Source organism: Etheostoma spectabile, chromosome 5 (assembly GCF_008692095.1).
Source record: "Etheostoma spectabile isolate EspeVRDwgs_2016 chromosome 5, UIUC_Espe_1.0, whole genome shotgun sequence".
In the NCBI taxonomy this organism is placed as follows: Eukaryota; Metazoa; Chordata; class Actinopteri; order Perciformes; family Percidae; genus Etheostoma; species Etheostoma spectabile.
This window is the reverse complement of record NC_045737.1, coordinates 20,200,322-20,218,291: the sequence shown is the minus strand read 5'-3', so window position 1 is coordinate 20,218,291 and position 17,970 is coordinate 20,200,322. Positions and strand designations below refer to the sequence as shown.

Here is a 17,970-nt window from a genome sequence, read left to right as displayed (position 1 = left end):
CACACACATCACATGTTATTTGGAGTTTAGTGTCAAGGGCTGCTCAAGGCCATTTTAAAAAGTGAACAGATGGAGCTAGGGACCACCCAAAATATGTATGGTCAATCTGCTTTACCCCCTGTGCTACCGGAAGCCCCATGATTTAAATTATCATTAGTCCTGCACAGGCATATCATTGCATATCATTGTTCACATTTTAATTTTAATGCAATGTCTTTGCTTACTGAGGTAAAATTGCAAAAGCAATAAGGTCAGATGCATCATTCAAATCTTTGAGCAATTTAAGAAACATTAGACTAGCATTCCCAATAATGATTTTACCACACTTTAAAAATTGTCTTCATTCAGATATTTACTGTTACCATTATAATTATTTGCACCTAATGTGAAGAAGTCAAAAAACCTCCTCTATGAAAAAACAAAAATAGCCACAAGAGGGCAGTACCTACTAGAGTAAATGGCAGATTATTATTACAGGCCTTGTTGTGTTGTCCAGCAAAGAGGAAATGGTCAACAAAACATATATTTATGGGTTAAGTTGTGCATATCTGTCTCTGAGTGGTCATTAAAAATGAGTCCTAAAATACAAGTACAAACTCAGGTAATGTAACCTTTTAGCCTATGTTTAAAAAATAACTTTCAGTTTACATTAATTTCAGTGGGGTGCAAAAGCCTTTGCAATGCTTCAATTGTACATAAAACTCTTTATGTAAAGCATGAGTTAGTTAGTTGGTCATGAGTCAGTTAGTGGCTCTTTAAAACAAACATTGTTTGGTTTTATAGACATATTCTATCAAATAAATTAAAGGTTAAATCAAAAGTAAAACATTATGCAGAAGAATGAGCCCTTTCACTGGTATATATTTCGTTAATGCACCAGTTTTTACAGTTAGGTCATGTGTGATGCATCGACATGTAAGCAGCATTATCCTGTTGTAGCTTGTCGAGGTGAGCTCATTTTGAATAAGCTACTTTATTTAGCATAGGGTAGTTTAATCTATAACCATGCATTGGTGGCAGTAGCTCAGTCCATAGGGAGTTGGGTTGGGAACCGGAGGGTCACTGGTTCAAATCCCCGTATGGACCCAAAAAGTTGGGAGCGTGGATTGGTGGCTGGAGAGATGCCAGTTCACCTCCTGGGCACTGTTAGGTGCCCTTGAGCAAGGCACCGTACTCCCCCCGACCGCTCAGGGTGCTGGTTCAACCGGCACTCACTCTGACATCTCTCCATGTATAGTATATGTATAGGTCCTAAGCATGTGTGTGAGTACACAGAGTGTAGTGCAGTGCTTTCCCCATTGGGGACTAATAAACAAATTATCTTATCTTATTGTATATCATAGGCTTATTAGGCTCAATAGGGGGTTTTGGGCATACTCTTAATCTGAAAAGTAACTATGGGTGTCAGATAAATGTAGCATAATGGAGTAAAAAAGTACTATATTTTGCCTCTGAAATGTGTTGAAGTATTTAGGTATTTAGTAACCTAAAATTGATATTAAATTGAAATTAAAATAGCAAATTCAATGTTTAGTCATACAAAATATAAATCAACTAATAAATTATGATATATTATTATAAGAGTCATTCTGTCATGTCCATGTCTAAGTTAAGATACCCCAGCAGTATTTAAAGTAATTTAAATTAGCTCCACATTTATCAGCTGCAACATTAAAGTGATGTACACATTAATGCATCAAGAATTAAAATCCAATAATATAACATATATTATTCTGAAATACACCCTTCTGCATTATGAGTAGTTTTACATTTAGGTGCTTTACGTATATTTAGATGTTTGTGCTTATGTAATATGTCACATCTTGAATGCAGGACTTTTATAGCAGAGAGAAGGCTGCTTACAAGTTATTAGCAGTAGCAGCGTACTGAGGTAACTACCTTTTCCGCTGTCATCTCCCTGCTCGCAAAACAACTCTTCTTAAATGCAACTAACCGATCTCATAGGCTGGTGAGGCTCGTCTGTGCCATGTTTTCATATTGTGAAGCACTCGACACGTTTGGAAGAGCTTTATCGTTGCACTGTCAGGCGGCTGATGGTGTCTGGGTGGATGGCAGCATCTTGTAGCTCCGCCCTCGATTATTCAGCCTGGTCGACGTGCTGTTGCTGCAGGCGGAGGCGAGCGTCCTACTCGGATCGGAGGGAGACGAGAGGAGCTCAGATTAGTGTTGTTGTAGCGGAAAATACCTTCGCTGCGGTTTCATAAACTGCAACCTCTGGATTAAAAAAAACAAAAAACGCCTCCGTTTGCTCTCAGGTTTGACCAAGAGCAAGGACCGCGTTCAAAGGGATGTAAACAGGATGGTTTTTTCTCACACTGCGAGAAGTTCGTACGCGCAGTTTGAAGAGTAACGTTAGTTTCGGGTGGGCTGATTGAGCTAGCCCGGCTGCCCGCTGCGCTTCCCTCCTGCCCCGGCCAGCCAGTCACGAGTTAGCCCGCTGTCTTCTTCCAGCTGTTGGTGAATTATGGCGCTCAGAGCCAGGGCGCTGTACGACTTCAACTCTGAAAACCCCGGGGAGGTGTCGGTGAGGGAGAACGAAGTCCTAACTTTGTACAGCGAACAGGACATCGATGGCTGGTTTGAGGGGACGAATAGCAAAGGGGAGAGGGGACTGTTCCCCGCTTCCTACGTGGAGATCCTGAGGAACGACGTCGCCTCCACGTTCAACAACAACAGCTGCAGCAGCACATCTGGGGACACTCACCCGGACTCCCGATACGCCAACATCCCACCCGGAGGTTTGGACGGCTCGTATAAGCCTCAGAATAAAGTTGAGAACTCTTCTAAACCGTCTGCGCCTAGTTTCGCCACTCTCTCAGCCCCAACACAACCACCACAGCAGCAGCAGCAGCAGCAGCAGCACACTTACCAGCAGGCCAGCCAAGGGAGCGAGGATGACTGGGATGATGACTGGGATGACAGCTCCACTGTTGCAGATGAGCCAGGAACTGTAGGAGGAAGGTATCACGACTTTGAAGGTAATGGGCCATCTACTTACAGAGTGTCAACATCCTCAATGGCAAGAGGTAATGCACAGCAAGCGAAGAGCTCTGCCACGGTCAGTAGAAACCTGAACAGGTTTTCAACCTTCGTGAAGTCAGGAGGAGAGGCGTTTGTGCTCGGAGAGGCTTCGGGCTTCGTTAAGGATGGGGATAAGATCTGTGTGGTGTTGGGTCAGTATGGTCCTGAGTGGCAGGAGAACCCGTACCCATTCGCTTGTACAATTGACGACCCCACTAAACAGACCAAGTTCAAGGGGATGAAAAGCTACATCTCCTATAAGCTGACCCCCACCCACACACAGAACCAGGTGAACAGGAGGTATAAGCACTTTGACTGGCTGTATGCTCGGCTGGTGGAGAAATTCCCTGTCATCTCAGTGCCACACATCCCGGAGAAGCAGGCCACAGGGCGCTTCGAGGAAGACTTCATCTCCAAGAGGAGGAAAGGCCTCATATGGTGGATGAACCACATGACCAGTCACCCTGTCCTGGCCAGGTGTGATGTCTTCCAGCACTTCCTCACCTGCAGCAGTACAGACGAGAAGGCTTGGAAGCAGGGTAAGAGGAAGGCGGAGAAGGACGAGATGGTTGGAGCCAACTTTTTCCTCACTATCAGCCCCCCTGCGGCTCCGCTTGACTTTCAGGAGGTGGAGAGCAAAATTGACGGATTCAAGACTTTCACCAAAAGGATGGACGACAGCGCCTTGCAGCTCAATGCCACCGTCAATGAGTTTGCCCGCAAGCAGATCACTGGCTTTAAGAAGGAGTATCAGAAAGTGGGGCTGTCATTCAGGGTCCTCAGCCAAGCCTTTGAAATGGACCAGCAGGCGTACTCTACTGGACTCAACCAGGCTATCTCCTTCACTGGGGAGGCATATGAAGCCATTGGAGAGTATTTTGCTGAGCAGCCCAGAAAGGATCTTGACCCGATCATGGACTTGTTAGCTCTATACCAAGGACACCTGGCAAACTACCCAGACATCATCCATGTCCAGAAAGGTAAAATAACAACACTGTACATATTTATCACTCACTCATTTATCATTTTTGTATGAGGTTGCTTTCACAGGATTCATGAAATCATGACACCAACCTTTAATGTTTAGTTTCATTTCTTCTTCTATTAAAAAACTATTGTTATAGAAAAATTTGACCAAAGGCAAGATGGTTTCAAATAAAAGATATAGTCAGACTAAACCCAAAATTGAACTGAAAAACAAAGGTACACACAATTCAAATTCGAGAACAACACAAGGAGACAAATCTCACTCATCTACTACTGAAATGTTTCATAATTTCAGTGTTCCAGTCAATCCAAGTTCACCACAAATACACTTTACAATATATTAAACATGAAACAAAATGGTACCCGTGGGATCATCTGGTTTCCAAACCTTACTTCCTACCACAAGTTTGGCTGAGGTTCAATCTACATGTTTTAAAGTAAAGAAATAAGTGTGTTTGCTGGCAGTCACAAGATTAACAATTTTTATTTGTTTCAGGCCATTTGAATTGTTATACTTGTCAACAGCAGGCAGCAGTCAGTTTGCACTTCTAGCTTATGTCACCTTGCAAAACAAATAGGCAGTGTTTGCATTTGGGAATCGGTTTGCATGCTGCTGCCTCTGTTGGTCCCGCCTGCTTAATCAAATGGGCGGCACCTGTTTGGCTGTGTTTGAGTTTCCATTTACGGGGTGATACATACATAGTATTACTAGTGCCCTGGAGAAAGAGAATGTCCTACCTGGCTTGTCGGTCACAACATCTTCTTTCTGACCAAGTAGTTACAGGAACATAGCTATAAGAACAGTCCACTTCTAAACACTTCTACTAACTTCTCTTCTCCCAAAACCTTTTTTCACCATTTGCATTCACACTGGCCAAGTGGCCATAGGAACTGACCTTTTGATATTGTAACACAGCTATCTAACCACCACTATGCGAAAGGGGAAAATGCCCTGCCATGAAGGAGGAGCTGAAAGAGTTACAGGAACTGTGGCCAGAGGAACTTAAAAATCCCCAATTTGGTCCAGTCGCAACACAAGAAAAAAGGATTCTTTAACATTATGTTCTAGGAACTGCAAAAATCCCTCCGGTCGGAAAGCAGCTACTGGCGCAAAAATAACATTTGCAGCTAAATCCTTTACAAATGATTGTCCACAAGTTTAGTTTTCTTTGCACAGAAAGTCAATGTTAAACTAATCTAGGCCATCCTACATGACCCTAACCCGATGATTGTTCTCATTGTGTGGCAAAATGTCACTCTCATGAGAGGCAACACTGTTAGGCAAGAGGAACAGCATTGTAGCATTTGTGTTCAGAGGGAAGCTCTCACTGCTGTTTACCATGTGGGAATGTGGCACAATTGCTTACTTCTGATGGGAATTAAATTACATGAAACGTAAATCTTCACAATCAAAGACAACTGGAAATTGAGAATTCCAACCAACAGTGCCATATAGGACACTAGGTAAAAATGGGATGGACCTATACAGAGGATGCTGTGAACTAAGCCTTCTCATTCCATGCATTATGTGCAGTCCCAGTGCTCTAACCTCCTAAAATCACATGGCTCTCAAATCAGGGTGGGAAAATAATCTCTTCATCCACCAGTCAGAGTCCCCTGCGGTGTCCAGTATTTTAATGACTAGGTACATGGTTTCTTGCCTGTTGACATCTTGGTTTATTATTTGGCTCCCCCTACAAACACTGGGCCCATTCAGTCCACACAAGACAACACTGGTGGGGGGGGGGGGGGGGGGGGCTTACTGTTTAGGCTGCAGTGGGGCACAAACTTCCCAGTCAGCTCAAATCAAGCTTGCCACGTAGGCCACACACAGCCCAAATAAGGCAACGCAAGCATTTAAACAGTCTGGAGTGATAAGCCCAGCCGTCAGCCACAGATAAGAAACCCTGATTTGATACCACACATGGAAGACTGGGTGCAGTTGCTGCGGGCTCAGTGTTGAGGAAAGATGTCAGGGAGCTGTGAAACAGGGCCTCACCACAGACTGGAAACAAAGCTGACGGGAAAGCCAGGGCATGCAGCAGATGAAAAGAGAGCCGCGTGTAGCATATTGAATCCCAAATTACTTTGATCTCGTTTTGGTTTTTAGTGGACTAAGGCTGTTTTTGTCCAGTTGAGTTTGTTTATTTTCATGCGTGCATTCCTTTCACCCTTTGTCATTATGCAAGCGAAGAATGCATTCCTAATTTTATTTCTATTTATAGGAAAAGTTAATCACAAAAAACGGTTAAAGTGCAAGCAGGATCTTCATGTAACCACTCATACTACTATACCTTTTAGTTGCTATGTTGTTAGGGTTCGGCATCAAGAAGTGATTCCTATTTGGAATTGTTTCTTCAATGGAATCGTTTGGAAGATTTGGTTTCAAATCCGATCATCTGATCCAAATTTAAGATGCGCAAGTTTTGGTTTCCGTAGCGGCAGGCGCTTGTTGTGTCGCAGCCATGGAGCGCAGTAAGCGGCGCTCTAGTGTGGCTTTAGTTTACAGTGAAAAAGCCCTGTAAAACTGCAACCCACCATTAAATCTAAATAACACCTTCCTCTTATTTGTGAAATAAAAACGTGACGTTTTAACTCCACCCCTCAAAGAACCAGAATCCAGAATCAATAAGAACCGTGACCGAAAGGAAGAATTGGAATCAGAATCGTTTAAATCCAAACCCTATATTGTGCCAATATATGCAAGATGCTCATTATTACGCCACATGGTAGTGACAGTGATATATCGGAACCAATAATGTGCATTACATTCAAAGATTTTTTAAAGTTACCTTGTTCATGACAGCTGAATGGCTACTTGTTACGTAAATTGCCTAAATGTTTCCAGCATTAAATGCAAACACCTTTTGCAAAGTCTACTCACCTCCAAGGTTTTGTAGAACGATCCTGCACTTGACATATTGCAGTGAAATTACTGTAATTAGTACCAATAGATGGTTTTTAATGAAGCCATAAACACTGAATTTTACTGGCATATCATTGTGTTAAGACAATACTATGCTGATTGAAGCTTAAACACACACTAGCCATGGACATGTTCTGAGTTTGCCATTTTTTCTGTCCCTTTGTCTCCCGTTTTTTATTTTCCCTCTGTCTTTCATATATTTAATAAAACACCTGTTTCCATCCCGTGTACGTCGTCTGTTGCCCCGTTGTATTACGCCTTTCCTGATAAACGTGTGGAGGAAATGTTCACAAGTGCTATTCTTCTGTTATGAAGTGAGGTTTATTGCTGCTTTCTCACAGTTAGAAAGCTGAAGAGAGGCTAGGCCACTTCCTTTGCTGTCATAGACCAGAGTACACATTGCTGCGACAGAAGTGGTCACACAGAAACTCACTGGACCAAGTATGGGGCTCAGAAGTGCTGTATTAATGCATTGGTGCATGGTCAAGATTTAAAGCCAGCCCAAAAGTCAAATGGTCCCTGTAGCAGTGTTAAAATGACAGGTAAAGGCTAATATGCTTGGTCATTGACCCTGTTTAAGAGGTTATCTCTTGCAGACAGACATATCACTGTTGCTCTGTTTAGGAGAAACTTGTCAACTCGTTGCTTGTCAGTTTTATCAACACCTTAATTCCATTAATAGCTCCCTATATCCATCTCATTAGGACCGCAGGCAGCAGGCAGGTTTTTATTTGTCCCCTTGAAAGTGACCAGTGAAATGTGAGCTGTGCCACAGAGGGACACTGAATAGAACCATATTGATCGCCACCTCTTCTGGGACCCCATTAGCCATTAGCGTGGAGCTTGACCAGGACAATGTTAGCTCATGATATTAGCATCATTGTGTGGCTTCCAGAAACTTATAGAGTTTCACATCCTTTGTTTTTGTCCCAAGATTAGGACATGGTTTTGTTTTGTTTTCTTATTTTGAGCTCTTGGGAAAGAGGAAGGGAGGAGAAGGGTTTCACAAACGCTCACTGTTTCCAATTTTAAACATAGGGTTAATTCTGGTTTGGCTGGTTACAGAAGAAGTTATTTTGTGTTAGCAGTGAAGAATCTTATTCTGTATTATTATATTATTATTTTTCATCACATCTCCCAGTCTGTTAGGTAATATTGAAATACAACAAGTTCCTCTGCTTTAGCTTCTTGTTCAAACACTTACTGTGTCATAATGTGGATCTTGCCTGCAGTGTGTCTTAGAGGTAAAACTTGTGGTTGACTTAAGACCAGGTCATTTTCATAATTATAAAATAATAGAGCGCCACCCGGATGCAAGTAATATTGTTTATTTAGTAGCTAAAAACATTTAGAAATCAAGTCTTCATCAGACTCAGAAATTAGACTATTTTCAGGGAGGAGCCCACAGTTTACATGCACACACAAATATTCCACGCACATTATGACATTATTCCAAATTTAATACAGGTCATGTAAATAGCATTTTCAGTCTACATATTCTTAATAAGACCGTTTCCCAAATTTAGCATTTTTTGTAATTAAAACTTGTGATAATCCTGGTATTATTCGGCTAGTAAAGGAATGTATACAGCACATTCGGAATGTGCGTCTCACTTGGGTTTTTTACTGCAGTGTACTGCCTACGGACAGCTCTGTACATTGCTATGGTTGCTATGGTTGTACACAAACAAAATAAAGAAAGCAAGGGAAAACACACCTACTTTTTCACTTTATTCCAGAAAGCATATACAGATTAAGACAAATGATATATAGCATATATAGGTTATGACAAAGTATTTTTCTCTGAATTATGACAATGATAGGTTATCATTTAACTCCAAGCCCAGTCCCATGATACTTGCTCATTTTTGGTGCAAACTTGGTCAATTCAGGATTATTGGAGACCTCTTAAAAAAGTCAATGTTTACCTGAAGTTTTGCTGTGACTGTCTCCATTAAATAGCCATTTGTAATCCTTTCTTTCCATTGCCGTACTGTTGGAGGGTCGAGCCTTAGCCAGGCAACTGTGATCATCTTCTTGGCTATTAGGAGTAGAATCTCCAATAAATATGTTGTATGTATTTGTTTCTGTAACATCGTCAGGTAGAAGATCCAGTAGGAAATAATGTGGTTGGAAACACACCTACTTTTAAACATTATGAAAGACTTGGATATTAACTGGTTTTTGGATATGCACAAACATATTGTGATGAACCTGAATGCAAAGAGGAATGTTCTCAGATACACTTACATACTAATGTATCCTTTTTATATTTATTTATGGGTTTTGTTTCCCCTTGTTAATTTTATCTATTGAGCACATTAGGAGGATCAGTTTTGTTTTTGTGTGTGTGCTTAGAAATGGCAATAAAGGCACCTTTAACCTTTTAAACTTTACCTGTCTGATCACATCATAGTTTTATCACTGCACGAAGAGATAAGACAATACCAGACAAGTAAGGGAAAACTCCAATTTACAACAATGTCATGTTTTCCTGCCGAGTCATCCTTTCAGCAGACACTCCTGTTGTTACAGGCTATTTAAAAACCCTCTGATGCACACATGAATGACAGGTGGCTGAATGACAAGGTGGAGATTGCCGCTGGTTGTTCAGGTCACAAGCCCGCAGTAGCTCTGTGTTGTGTAACAAGGATTACGTAAGAGTGGAAGTTGCTGCCTCCAATGAATCTAGGAGGGCTCAATGCCACCTACGTACACCCAGGCAGGATTTCTTCAGAGGCGTTCATCAGAGTGTCTCCTTATTCATGGTGTGACAGTACAGTATGCTACAGATCTCATAGGGGGTGTTCAGTAATCAGTAGCTCTACTGTAGATCTTGTATCTCCATATATATATATATATATATATATATATATATATTACCACAACATCATTATGTATCTCAAATACTGGTGGTGTATGGTAGCAGTGAAAAGGAAAGATAGCAGAAGCAGCGGTTGTGCAGCAAAACATGCAATATGTCATGACTTTATAACATAAATGGTGATATATTGTGATGAAATTTCTTTTTTTCCTTCACATTTTGTACTATTATTTATTTGGAAGTAACACACTACAGGAAAACCACAAATTCCTACACTGCAGAAAGTGTTACAGATCACAAACTCTGACTGTAAAAGAACACTCCTGCACACTGTTGATCACTTATGTCAGCAAAGTAAATATATATTGTTGTTGGCTGGACAAAACAAGCAATTTGAGGGAATTTTGATGGCATTTTCACTATATTCTGACATTTCATTGACTAAACAATTGATTAATTGAGAAAATACAGATTAATGTATGATGCAAAACATCTATAGTTGCAGCCCTACTTGACACTCGGTATCTAAGTGGTGGTTTAGTTATTGAAGATAGCCTTCTTACAGCAGCTGGGAAAATGCTGTGGCTCTCCATATGTTACATTTTGCTGACACCATCTTTTATAACGGAACTCTTGCCTTTCTCACAAAATCTCCATGACAACAATTATTCCACCTTAGTCCATTAGTGGGCTTTTAAAACGCAGGAAGCCAGAGACCTTTAAGGTACAGTACAGTAAACACCTTTGGGATTGACAGTGCAGTCTTTGGACAGCTGTGTTTGTTCCTGTCTCTCTCTTTTCCATCCCTGTGTCTCTGCTCCCCTGTTATCTTTACCTCTCTTTCTGTCATGTCCAATCTTTTGTGCATTAAAGGAATTTCTATGATTTGGGTTAAACTGTAGCTGAGGGAGCTACAGCCAGATAGCAAACTGGGAAGACTTTGTTGGGAATGTTGAAAGAGATTCTTTTTTTTTGGGGGGGGGGGGATTTTGTCAACATAATTCTTTGCCCTGTGGGTTATATAGCCTAACATGTTTAGGGTTGGGAGTGGAGAGAGAGAGAGAGAGAGAGAGAGAGAGAGATGTTAAAGTGCTCATATTATGCTCATTTTCAGGTTCATAATTGTTTTAGAGGTTGCACCAATAGGTTTATATGGTTTAATCGTCATACTGCACCTTGTTGCAGCTCCTCTTTTCACCCTGTGTGTTGAGCTCTGTTTTAGCTACAAAGTGAGATATTGCATTTCTGTTCCATCTTTGTTGGGAGTCACACATGCGCAGTAGCTAAGTAAGGACTACTAGCCATTAAGAAGCAGAGTATGAGGGCGTGCTACGCTAGCAGCTAGACGAGCATTTTAACATGTGTTACAAAATGATGCACGTTTGTCACAGAAGTCTGGATTACAATAGAGCTGTTTGGAGCAGTTGGTGAACAGTGTTTTCTGCTGGAGATCAGAAGTCCCTTTGTTGTTTATTGTTAATGTTTATTGTGTTCTGTCCAAATATTTAGGCAAATTGTATTTTAATGCTTTGGCAAGATTGTTATTGAAACTTTCATCATGCAAATAAAGCCCCTTTGTATTAAATTGAATCAAATTAAATTTGGAAAAGAAGAAGGCTGTAAGGCATTTCTTTGAACCTTAAGGACAGGAAGAAGTCAAAAAGCAGGGTTAGGTCAGAAAGCCTTTGTGGTCCCTTGTTTCAGGAAGCAAGCAGGCTGAATTAGACTTTTAACAGAGTGCTGGTGACTAAGCTCACATAGTGACCACAAAGTCCCATGATGGGCCAATACAGGAAGTTTTACTGCATACATTAAAGCAACACCAAAGGACTTTCCCTCTTTGGTTCCTCCACAGGTTGGAAGCGGAATTGTCCCTTACCGCTGTCTCATTCAAACCACAGATCCACTACACGATCTGGCAGACTTGCATAGTGCCGTTAAAGCCGATAGAGGGCTACATAGCGAAGGCGGAAGCGACGTTCACCCTGTTACGAGTTGATGAACCACTGAAATAATTTCGGAAACATTATTTTAAGGTACAAAAGAATCTTTGGTGTTGCTTTAAGGGCCCAAATCTCACCTAATCTCCCCCGAATCTTGTCTGTCAGCTGGTTATACCACGCGTGGAGTTGCACTTGCCTGTGGCTTTTTGAACAATTACAACATGTTAGCGTTAAACATTATAGCATCACACCTGCATAGAGTAAATCTGTGTTTTAATGTATTTAGTCAACCAATGTTTCTGCCATTGAACAAGGACAGAACAAGTTTAATGACACAAATTATCTAACGGTGCCTTCCCACTGTACGCAAAAAATACATATAAACACGTCTCTGCCACTTTTGTTTGGCTCTTTTAAACAAAACAAAAAAATTTGATCACAAAAAAAACCCCACACATCCGCCCTACCTCTTGTGACTTGGTCCGCTCGCCAGGTATCCCAGCATTCTTTGTGCAGCGCATTAGCCCCTTCCCATACACAATAAATGAGTATAAATGTTGTTGCCAGTCAGGTCGCGTACACTGGGCAGGCACCGTCAGGGCTACAACTATGATTGTTTTCATGATCAGTTAATCTGGTAATTATTTTCTCGATTGTTTGCCCTTTTGAGTGTCAGAAGATGTTTGGAAAATGCCAATCCCAATTTTCTAAAGAGGCGTATTGCTTTACCATCTGCTTCTGCATAGAATATCACAGGGGCTGCAATGTTAATTAAAAAAAAAGTGGGAAGCATGTCCTTTAAATTTCAAATCTTTGGCCCACAAATCACATTTAAAATTGAAAAATTATTTTGGACAAGCACAAATTCTAAGATAAACACTAAGAAATGATGTAAGTACACACACATTAGCATTCATGTCACAGCCCAAGGAAACGTTTCTTTGACTCCAGATGTGACATGTAAACAGATAAGACAGAATGTCATATCCTGTCAGTTTCTCTTGCGTTTGAACTCAGTGCTTATTGCTCATGACATTTCTTTCTAGACATGGTCAAAAAATGTCAGTAGTTTGAGAAGTCATATGTCATCTGCTACTGGTGATTTGACCCTGCCTTCTGCTCCCATTGAACCATCTGTCTGGAAACTTGTAGGCTAGTTTCTTGTTTTGGCAACAGTATGGCTGAAGGCTTATTCTGCAGTAAGCAAAACTCAGCAGGGTTTATTCAAAGAGGGGGGAAACAGTGGCAGTTAGTTTGTGTGAAAATGGTATGTGTGAAAACTATCATGTCTTGGTCCTCTTATGCCACAAGGCACCACCACAGTGACGACTGCAAGTAGCTCTTCCTGACAGAGTGGAAACTGTGAGGTGAAACTCGCAGTGAGTGTAATTTGCTGGCGTTCTTTTTTTCGTTGTTGCAAGGTTTAGTTTTGACCTGGTCATGATTTATTCAAATTCACTTGTTATGATCAAAGCGATGTGCAACAGCCAAACTCAAAGAACAAATCAACCACCAACTGACAATGACGGAAAAAAGTAGTAGTAGTATTTTTTTTTTTTTTTAATATAAGTTGTAGTTCAAGTAGTTGATTTGAAAAAATAATTATTTCTTTTTATTTTGAGCCTTGAGTGAGTCTAGCTTTCTGTTCTCACACAATGATGATGAAAGATTAACCACTCAAAACTCATACGTTTCTTTTCTTTTTTTTATTAAGTCCTTGATGTCAGGCACATTTATACAAAAGTTCTAATTTCTAGAAATTACAAGTGTCACTTGCAGATTTTTTTCGTCTTAGCTAGCTAAAGATAAGCTAACTTCAGCTCTGTGAAAACGCTGTCCCTGACTTACATTTTAATGTCTCCATCTAACTTGTTTTAAACTGAGAATCCTGTGAAAAGGTTTTTAAATATGGTCTTGATGGGTGGCCGGGTTGGTTCAGTGGTAGAGCGGGCACACGGTACACTTTTTTTTTTTTTTAACTTTTTAACTTATATTATTACTTGTGTTTTGATATTTGAGTCTTTGTACTATTCCTTGTTCAGTGTGGTTTGTAATGCTGCTGTCACGTGTGAATTTCATCCATCCATCTACATACATGATATTGTGCTGAACAACAACAAGACACAGAAATACAGAAACCGCATTGTTCTTGTATATCATTATGAGTATGAAAAATGGAAGATCAGACAGAATCATATTTTATTCCTACTAAACAATGAATTGCTTAACCATGACATCAGCATTAAAGAATAGCTAGGTCTTACACATCAGACTTGTTCACATTTGGTTGTGTTCTTACGCATTCAATTTGCCAACAATCATTGGTATAGTAGTACCAAACCGCCAGCCAAATCCCCTTAAATGGTTGTTTAGAAAAGGCCTTTGAAGTGACATAATGTAATAGATATTTTTTTCAGAGCCAGGCCCTCTCACATTTTCTAACTATAGCTACATTTGTGGTTCTCAGGAAGTTTGGAACAAACTATTTTTGGCCAATTCCTTGGAGCTATAAATTTACTGTAAGCTGTGCTCTTGAATCTTTATAGAAAATAATAATAAGATTATTAATTAACTTTCCCACGTAAAAGAGTCTGAAGGTCAGATGTCTGTCTGATAAGTTAAATGTTTAAGGAAATAAAACTCATGTCTTAAGGAAAGAACATTGTTTAAAACCTAGCCTTCTTGTGGGCTGTTTTCCCAGGCGGGTTAAAATAGTATCTGGATGATTGAACATTGATAAATAAATGGCGTGGGTGATTTCCATTTGCAGAACATGCACTCTCACGTGTGATAATGAAACAAAAAAATAAACCTTGATTTCTCTCTCTCGTCCCCCAACAGGAGCCTTGACAAAGGTGAAAGAGAGCCAGAAACATGTAGAGGAGGGCAAGATGGACCGGGCGCAGGCGGAAGGCATCGACGAGCGCTGCAACATTATCTCCTGCGCCACGCTGGCTGAGATCCAGCACTTCCACCAGATCCGCGTGCGTGACTTCAAGGCACAGATGCAGCACTACCTGCAGCAGCAGATTGCCTTCTTCCAAAAAATCACAGGCAAGCTAGAGGAGACTCTGCAGAAGTATGACAATGCGTAATTGACTGCCTGTCAGTTTAGTTCTTGGTGATCACTGACACATGCAACTCCCTCACCCAGCGGAGTTTTGGCAAAAAAACAGCCCATACTGGTGAATGCTGTTCAACCAGCAGGGAGAGACATTCATGGAGATGACGCTCCAGTAATAATGACATTTCAACCAAATCTAGGTTTCTGTGTGTGTTGGCCACATTTCTGGGGACTGGGTGTTCTTGTTTAGTGAGGATGTGTAATTTAATGAAGTTAGGCCAACTTGTAACACAAACAACAATCTTTAGATTTAATGAGAATCAATAATAATAATGGTGCACCACATGATCCGGTGGGTGGGTGTATTAAATCTAATCAATGTAATGTCTTGCAGAGAAAGAACCTTGTATCTGCTGCTGCATAAACACCCGGCACAGGACTTTATATACAGCATAAAATGTTTTTAGCCTTACAACACTGTTTTTAACGGAGTGCCACTCCAAGTGGCTAAAACACTGCCTTCTGGAAAGACTCGAGCCCTTCCTGCTATCTGTCTCCTTGGACAAACAGGGCAACATGTTTACAGTCTCCTCGCTGAGCAGCCACTGTCATCACTGTCCCGCTGTGCCTTCTGGTTACGTCTCTCTGGTCAATTTTGTTAGTGGTTACTCCAAAGCTTTATATACTGTATATGCAGAAATATATTTGTTTTTACAAAGCTACACATTTTGTAGTCTTTGAAAAAGAAAAGATAAAAAGATCACTGTGCTTTGAAAGAGGGCAGTGTCTTACATGGGAGATATTGTTTGATTGTGCCATTTTTTTTCCCCCCCAGTGGCCCCAAGGATCGATTATTCAACAGTCACACAGTGTGACAAAATCAGGATCTAGAGAGGATTACCTGCTTTGACAATAGGAACCTATGCCTTACACAGGGCACAGCCAGCACTGCACAATTTAAGGGACGAGTAGGACTTGCATTGCCAGATACCTGAATTTGTCTTGACAAAATGCTGGTTTTCAGGCTTAGTTTTGGGGTGGTGTTAGGAGACAGGCTGTTAATGGGTAGAGGGCTTCTCACCTATTTTAATAATAAAGTCTTTTTCATAGCACACACTTCTGGACAGTTCACCTGTACTGCTGTTTATAACCTTTATGGTGTTGGTTGCATCATGAAGAGATTAATATAGAAGCGGAAACGCAAAATAAATTCCTCCTTCACAGAAAGCTGTTGGTCGGGCCTGTGTGTTTTGTATTTTAAATGTTATTACATTCATCTTTTGTTGCTATTCATTCAATATGTCTTATCACTTCAGTCCAGAGTATAAGCCTGAATACAGTGAACAACTGGGAAAAAGACAGTAAAAACCTCTGTATGTGCTGACAGGTTAATGTGCCTTGCAACTGTTCTTTCAAAACGCCTCAGACACCCACTTTAGACTTCATACGACCCTTGTAATGCAGCCACCTTCCCATTTTATAATGGCAGAAAGACAAAGAGAACAACCGGTACAGCTCTGCAGGTTTCCTTGGCTGCATCCCTGGAGGACTGGTGTGCAGTGTCAGTGTTTCATGCTAACCTCACACTCGGTTCGCAGATCTGCTGACAGCACAGAGCCCTGCCAGCCATCTGGGACATCTGGCCACTGTTACGAGTGCTGGAGCGTATGGCAGTTAACACGTAGTCAACAGGAAAAGGTCAAAAATAGTTTTTCATTAGCTGTCATCTTCACCACCTAAAACCCAAGATAACCAAGATGCAGATAGTGCTTATTAGAGATAAGTTCTTTTCGCACAGATGGTCTGATTTGCACGTCAACAGTTTTGTCCAATGCTGGCCCTTTGTTTACTATTTTGAGGCGAACATGGTGTGCAGCAGTGCAGTGACTTCTTTAGCCAATAATAATTCAGTTTGACAAATGTGACGGTGAGCAGAAGATACGAGAGAGCAAGCAGCAGCTTTCATCATCAGTCGTTCATGAAGGTATTAAGAAGCAAACAGCCGGCTCTGACTTGTCAAGACTTTGTCTCATATTAGAGCTTCTTTAATGAAGCCAATTCCTCAGGTATGAGCAGATGCCTTTGAATTCCAACAAAACTACAGAAACATTCACTTAAAACTATCAATGTCAACTCTCAAAGTTTTGCACTCAAGGGAAAATTAGAGAATAACCAAAGTCATTAGTGTACATCTTCTGATAACCATGAATAACTGCACAAAATGTTCCATTACATCGGGAAAGATTTGAGATGCTTCCCTGGACAAGTGAAAACTTTAACCTTCTGGTGGCGCTACATGAAAATTCAGGGGACACTACTGAATCCATCAAATAGTTGTCGAGGCATTTAACTAAAAAACAGCTTTACAGTAATTTCACCTTCTGGGCTTCAAGAACATCTATCAACAAATCCAAAGCAATCCATCCAAAGACAGTGAGATAACACAGGAATAAAGTGGTTGACCGTCATTGCCGTCTGCACAGCTGCACCGCTAGCATGGCTAATAATATCCCATCATGTGGGGAACTAGGTCCGCTTGGAAACTCTCACCATCTTCCTCTTTTCTAACCTCTTTTTCTCTATTGTAATCTCTGGTTGTCATTTGCTACAGAAACTCGATAAATAATGCACACAGCTTCTAGTATTCTCACCCCTCAGGCCTTCTGTCAATACTGTCAAGCCCAAGGAAATGGGTGCTCCTGTTTTTACATTATTGCTTCTCCTGGCCATAAGCTTGGGTTGTTCTGAATTAGTAAAACTGATAAATGTTTGGCACATTAAACTCAGAAAAGAAATTGGGTTGAGAACATTTTGGAATTGACAATTTTAAAACCGCATATGATGAAGAACAATAACGTCATGGCTAGCGCTGAGTATCAAATTCAATGCTTTTTAGGCACTGCTCAGGCATTGCCTCTAAGTTATCAAAAAACGCCTCGTCATTCAATACCCAATTTCAATACCTATAAGGAGTATATCTTATCAGTGGCAGTGAGCCAATAAGCATCCAGCATGCTTCAACCAAGATCTAATAACGTTTGTGATTGGCTGTCTAACGTTACACGTCGTAGGGACATGCAGGAAAAACTCTACAATACACATAGCTAATAAATAAATACATTTTAATAAATCGTACCATAATGTGTAATGTTGCAATTTCTTTTGGTTTTATGAAATTGGTTTT

At 40.8% G+C, this 17,970-nt stretch overlaps 1 protein-coding gene across 1 annotated transcript; it reads left to right on the top strand.

The window, feature by feature from the left end:
* Positions 1-2,112: 2,112 nt before the first annotated feature.
* On the top strand, positions 2,113-16,013 carry snx18a (sorting nexin 18a). Its single transcript, XM_032515382.1, has 2 exons — positions 2,113-4,022; positions 14,564-16,013. The coding sequence occupies exons 1-2, from the start codon at positions 2,486-2,488 to the stop codon at positions 14,815-14,817; spliced, it is 1,791 nt and encodes a 596-aa protein (XP_032371273.1). The 5' UTR covers positions 2,113-2,485; the 3' UTR covers positions 14,818-16,013.
* Positions 16,014-17,970: the final 1,957 nt, after the last annotated feature.

Excerpts from the sequence above, each read along its gene's own strand:
- snx18a (XM_032515382.1), top strand. The coding sequence starts at position 2,486 with ATGGCGCTCAGAGCCAGGGCGCTGTACGACTTCAACTCTGAAAACCCC. Across the intron at positions 4,023-14,563 it reads CATCATCCATGTCCAGAAAG|GAGCCTTGACAAAGGTGAAA; the intron begins GTAAAATAACAA and ends GTCCCCCAACAG.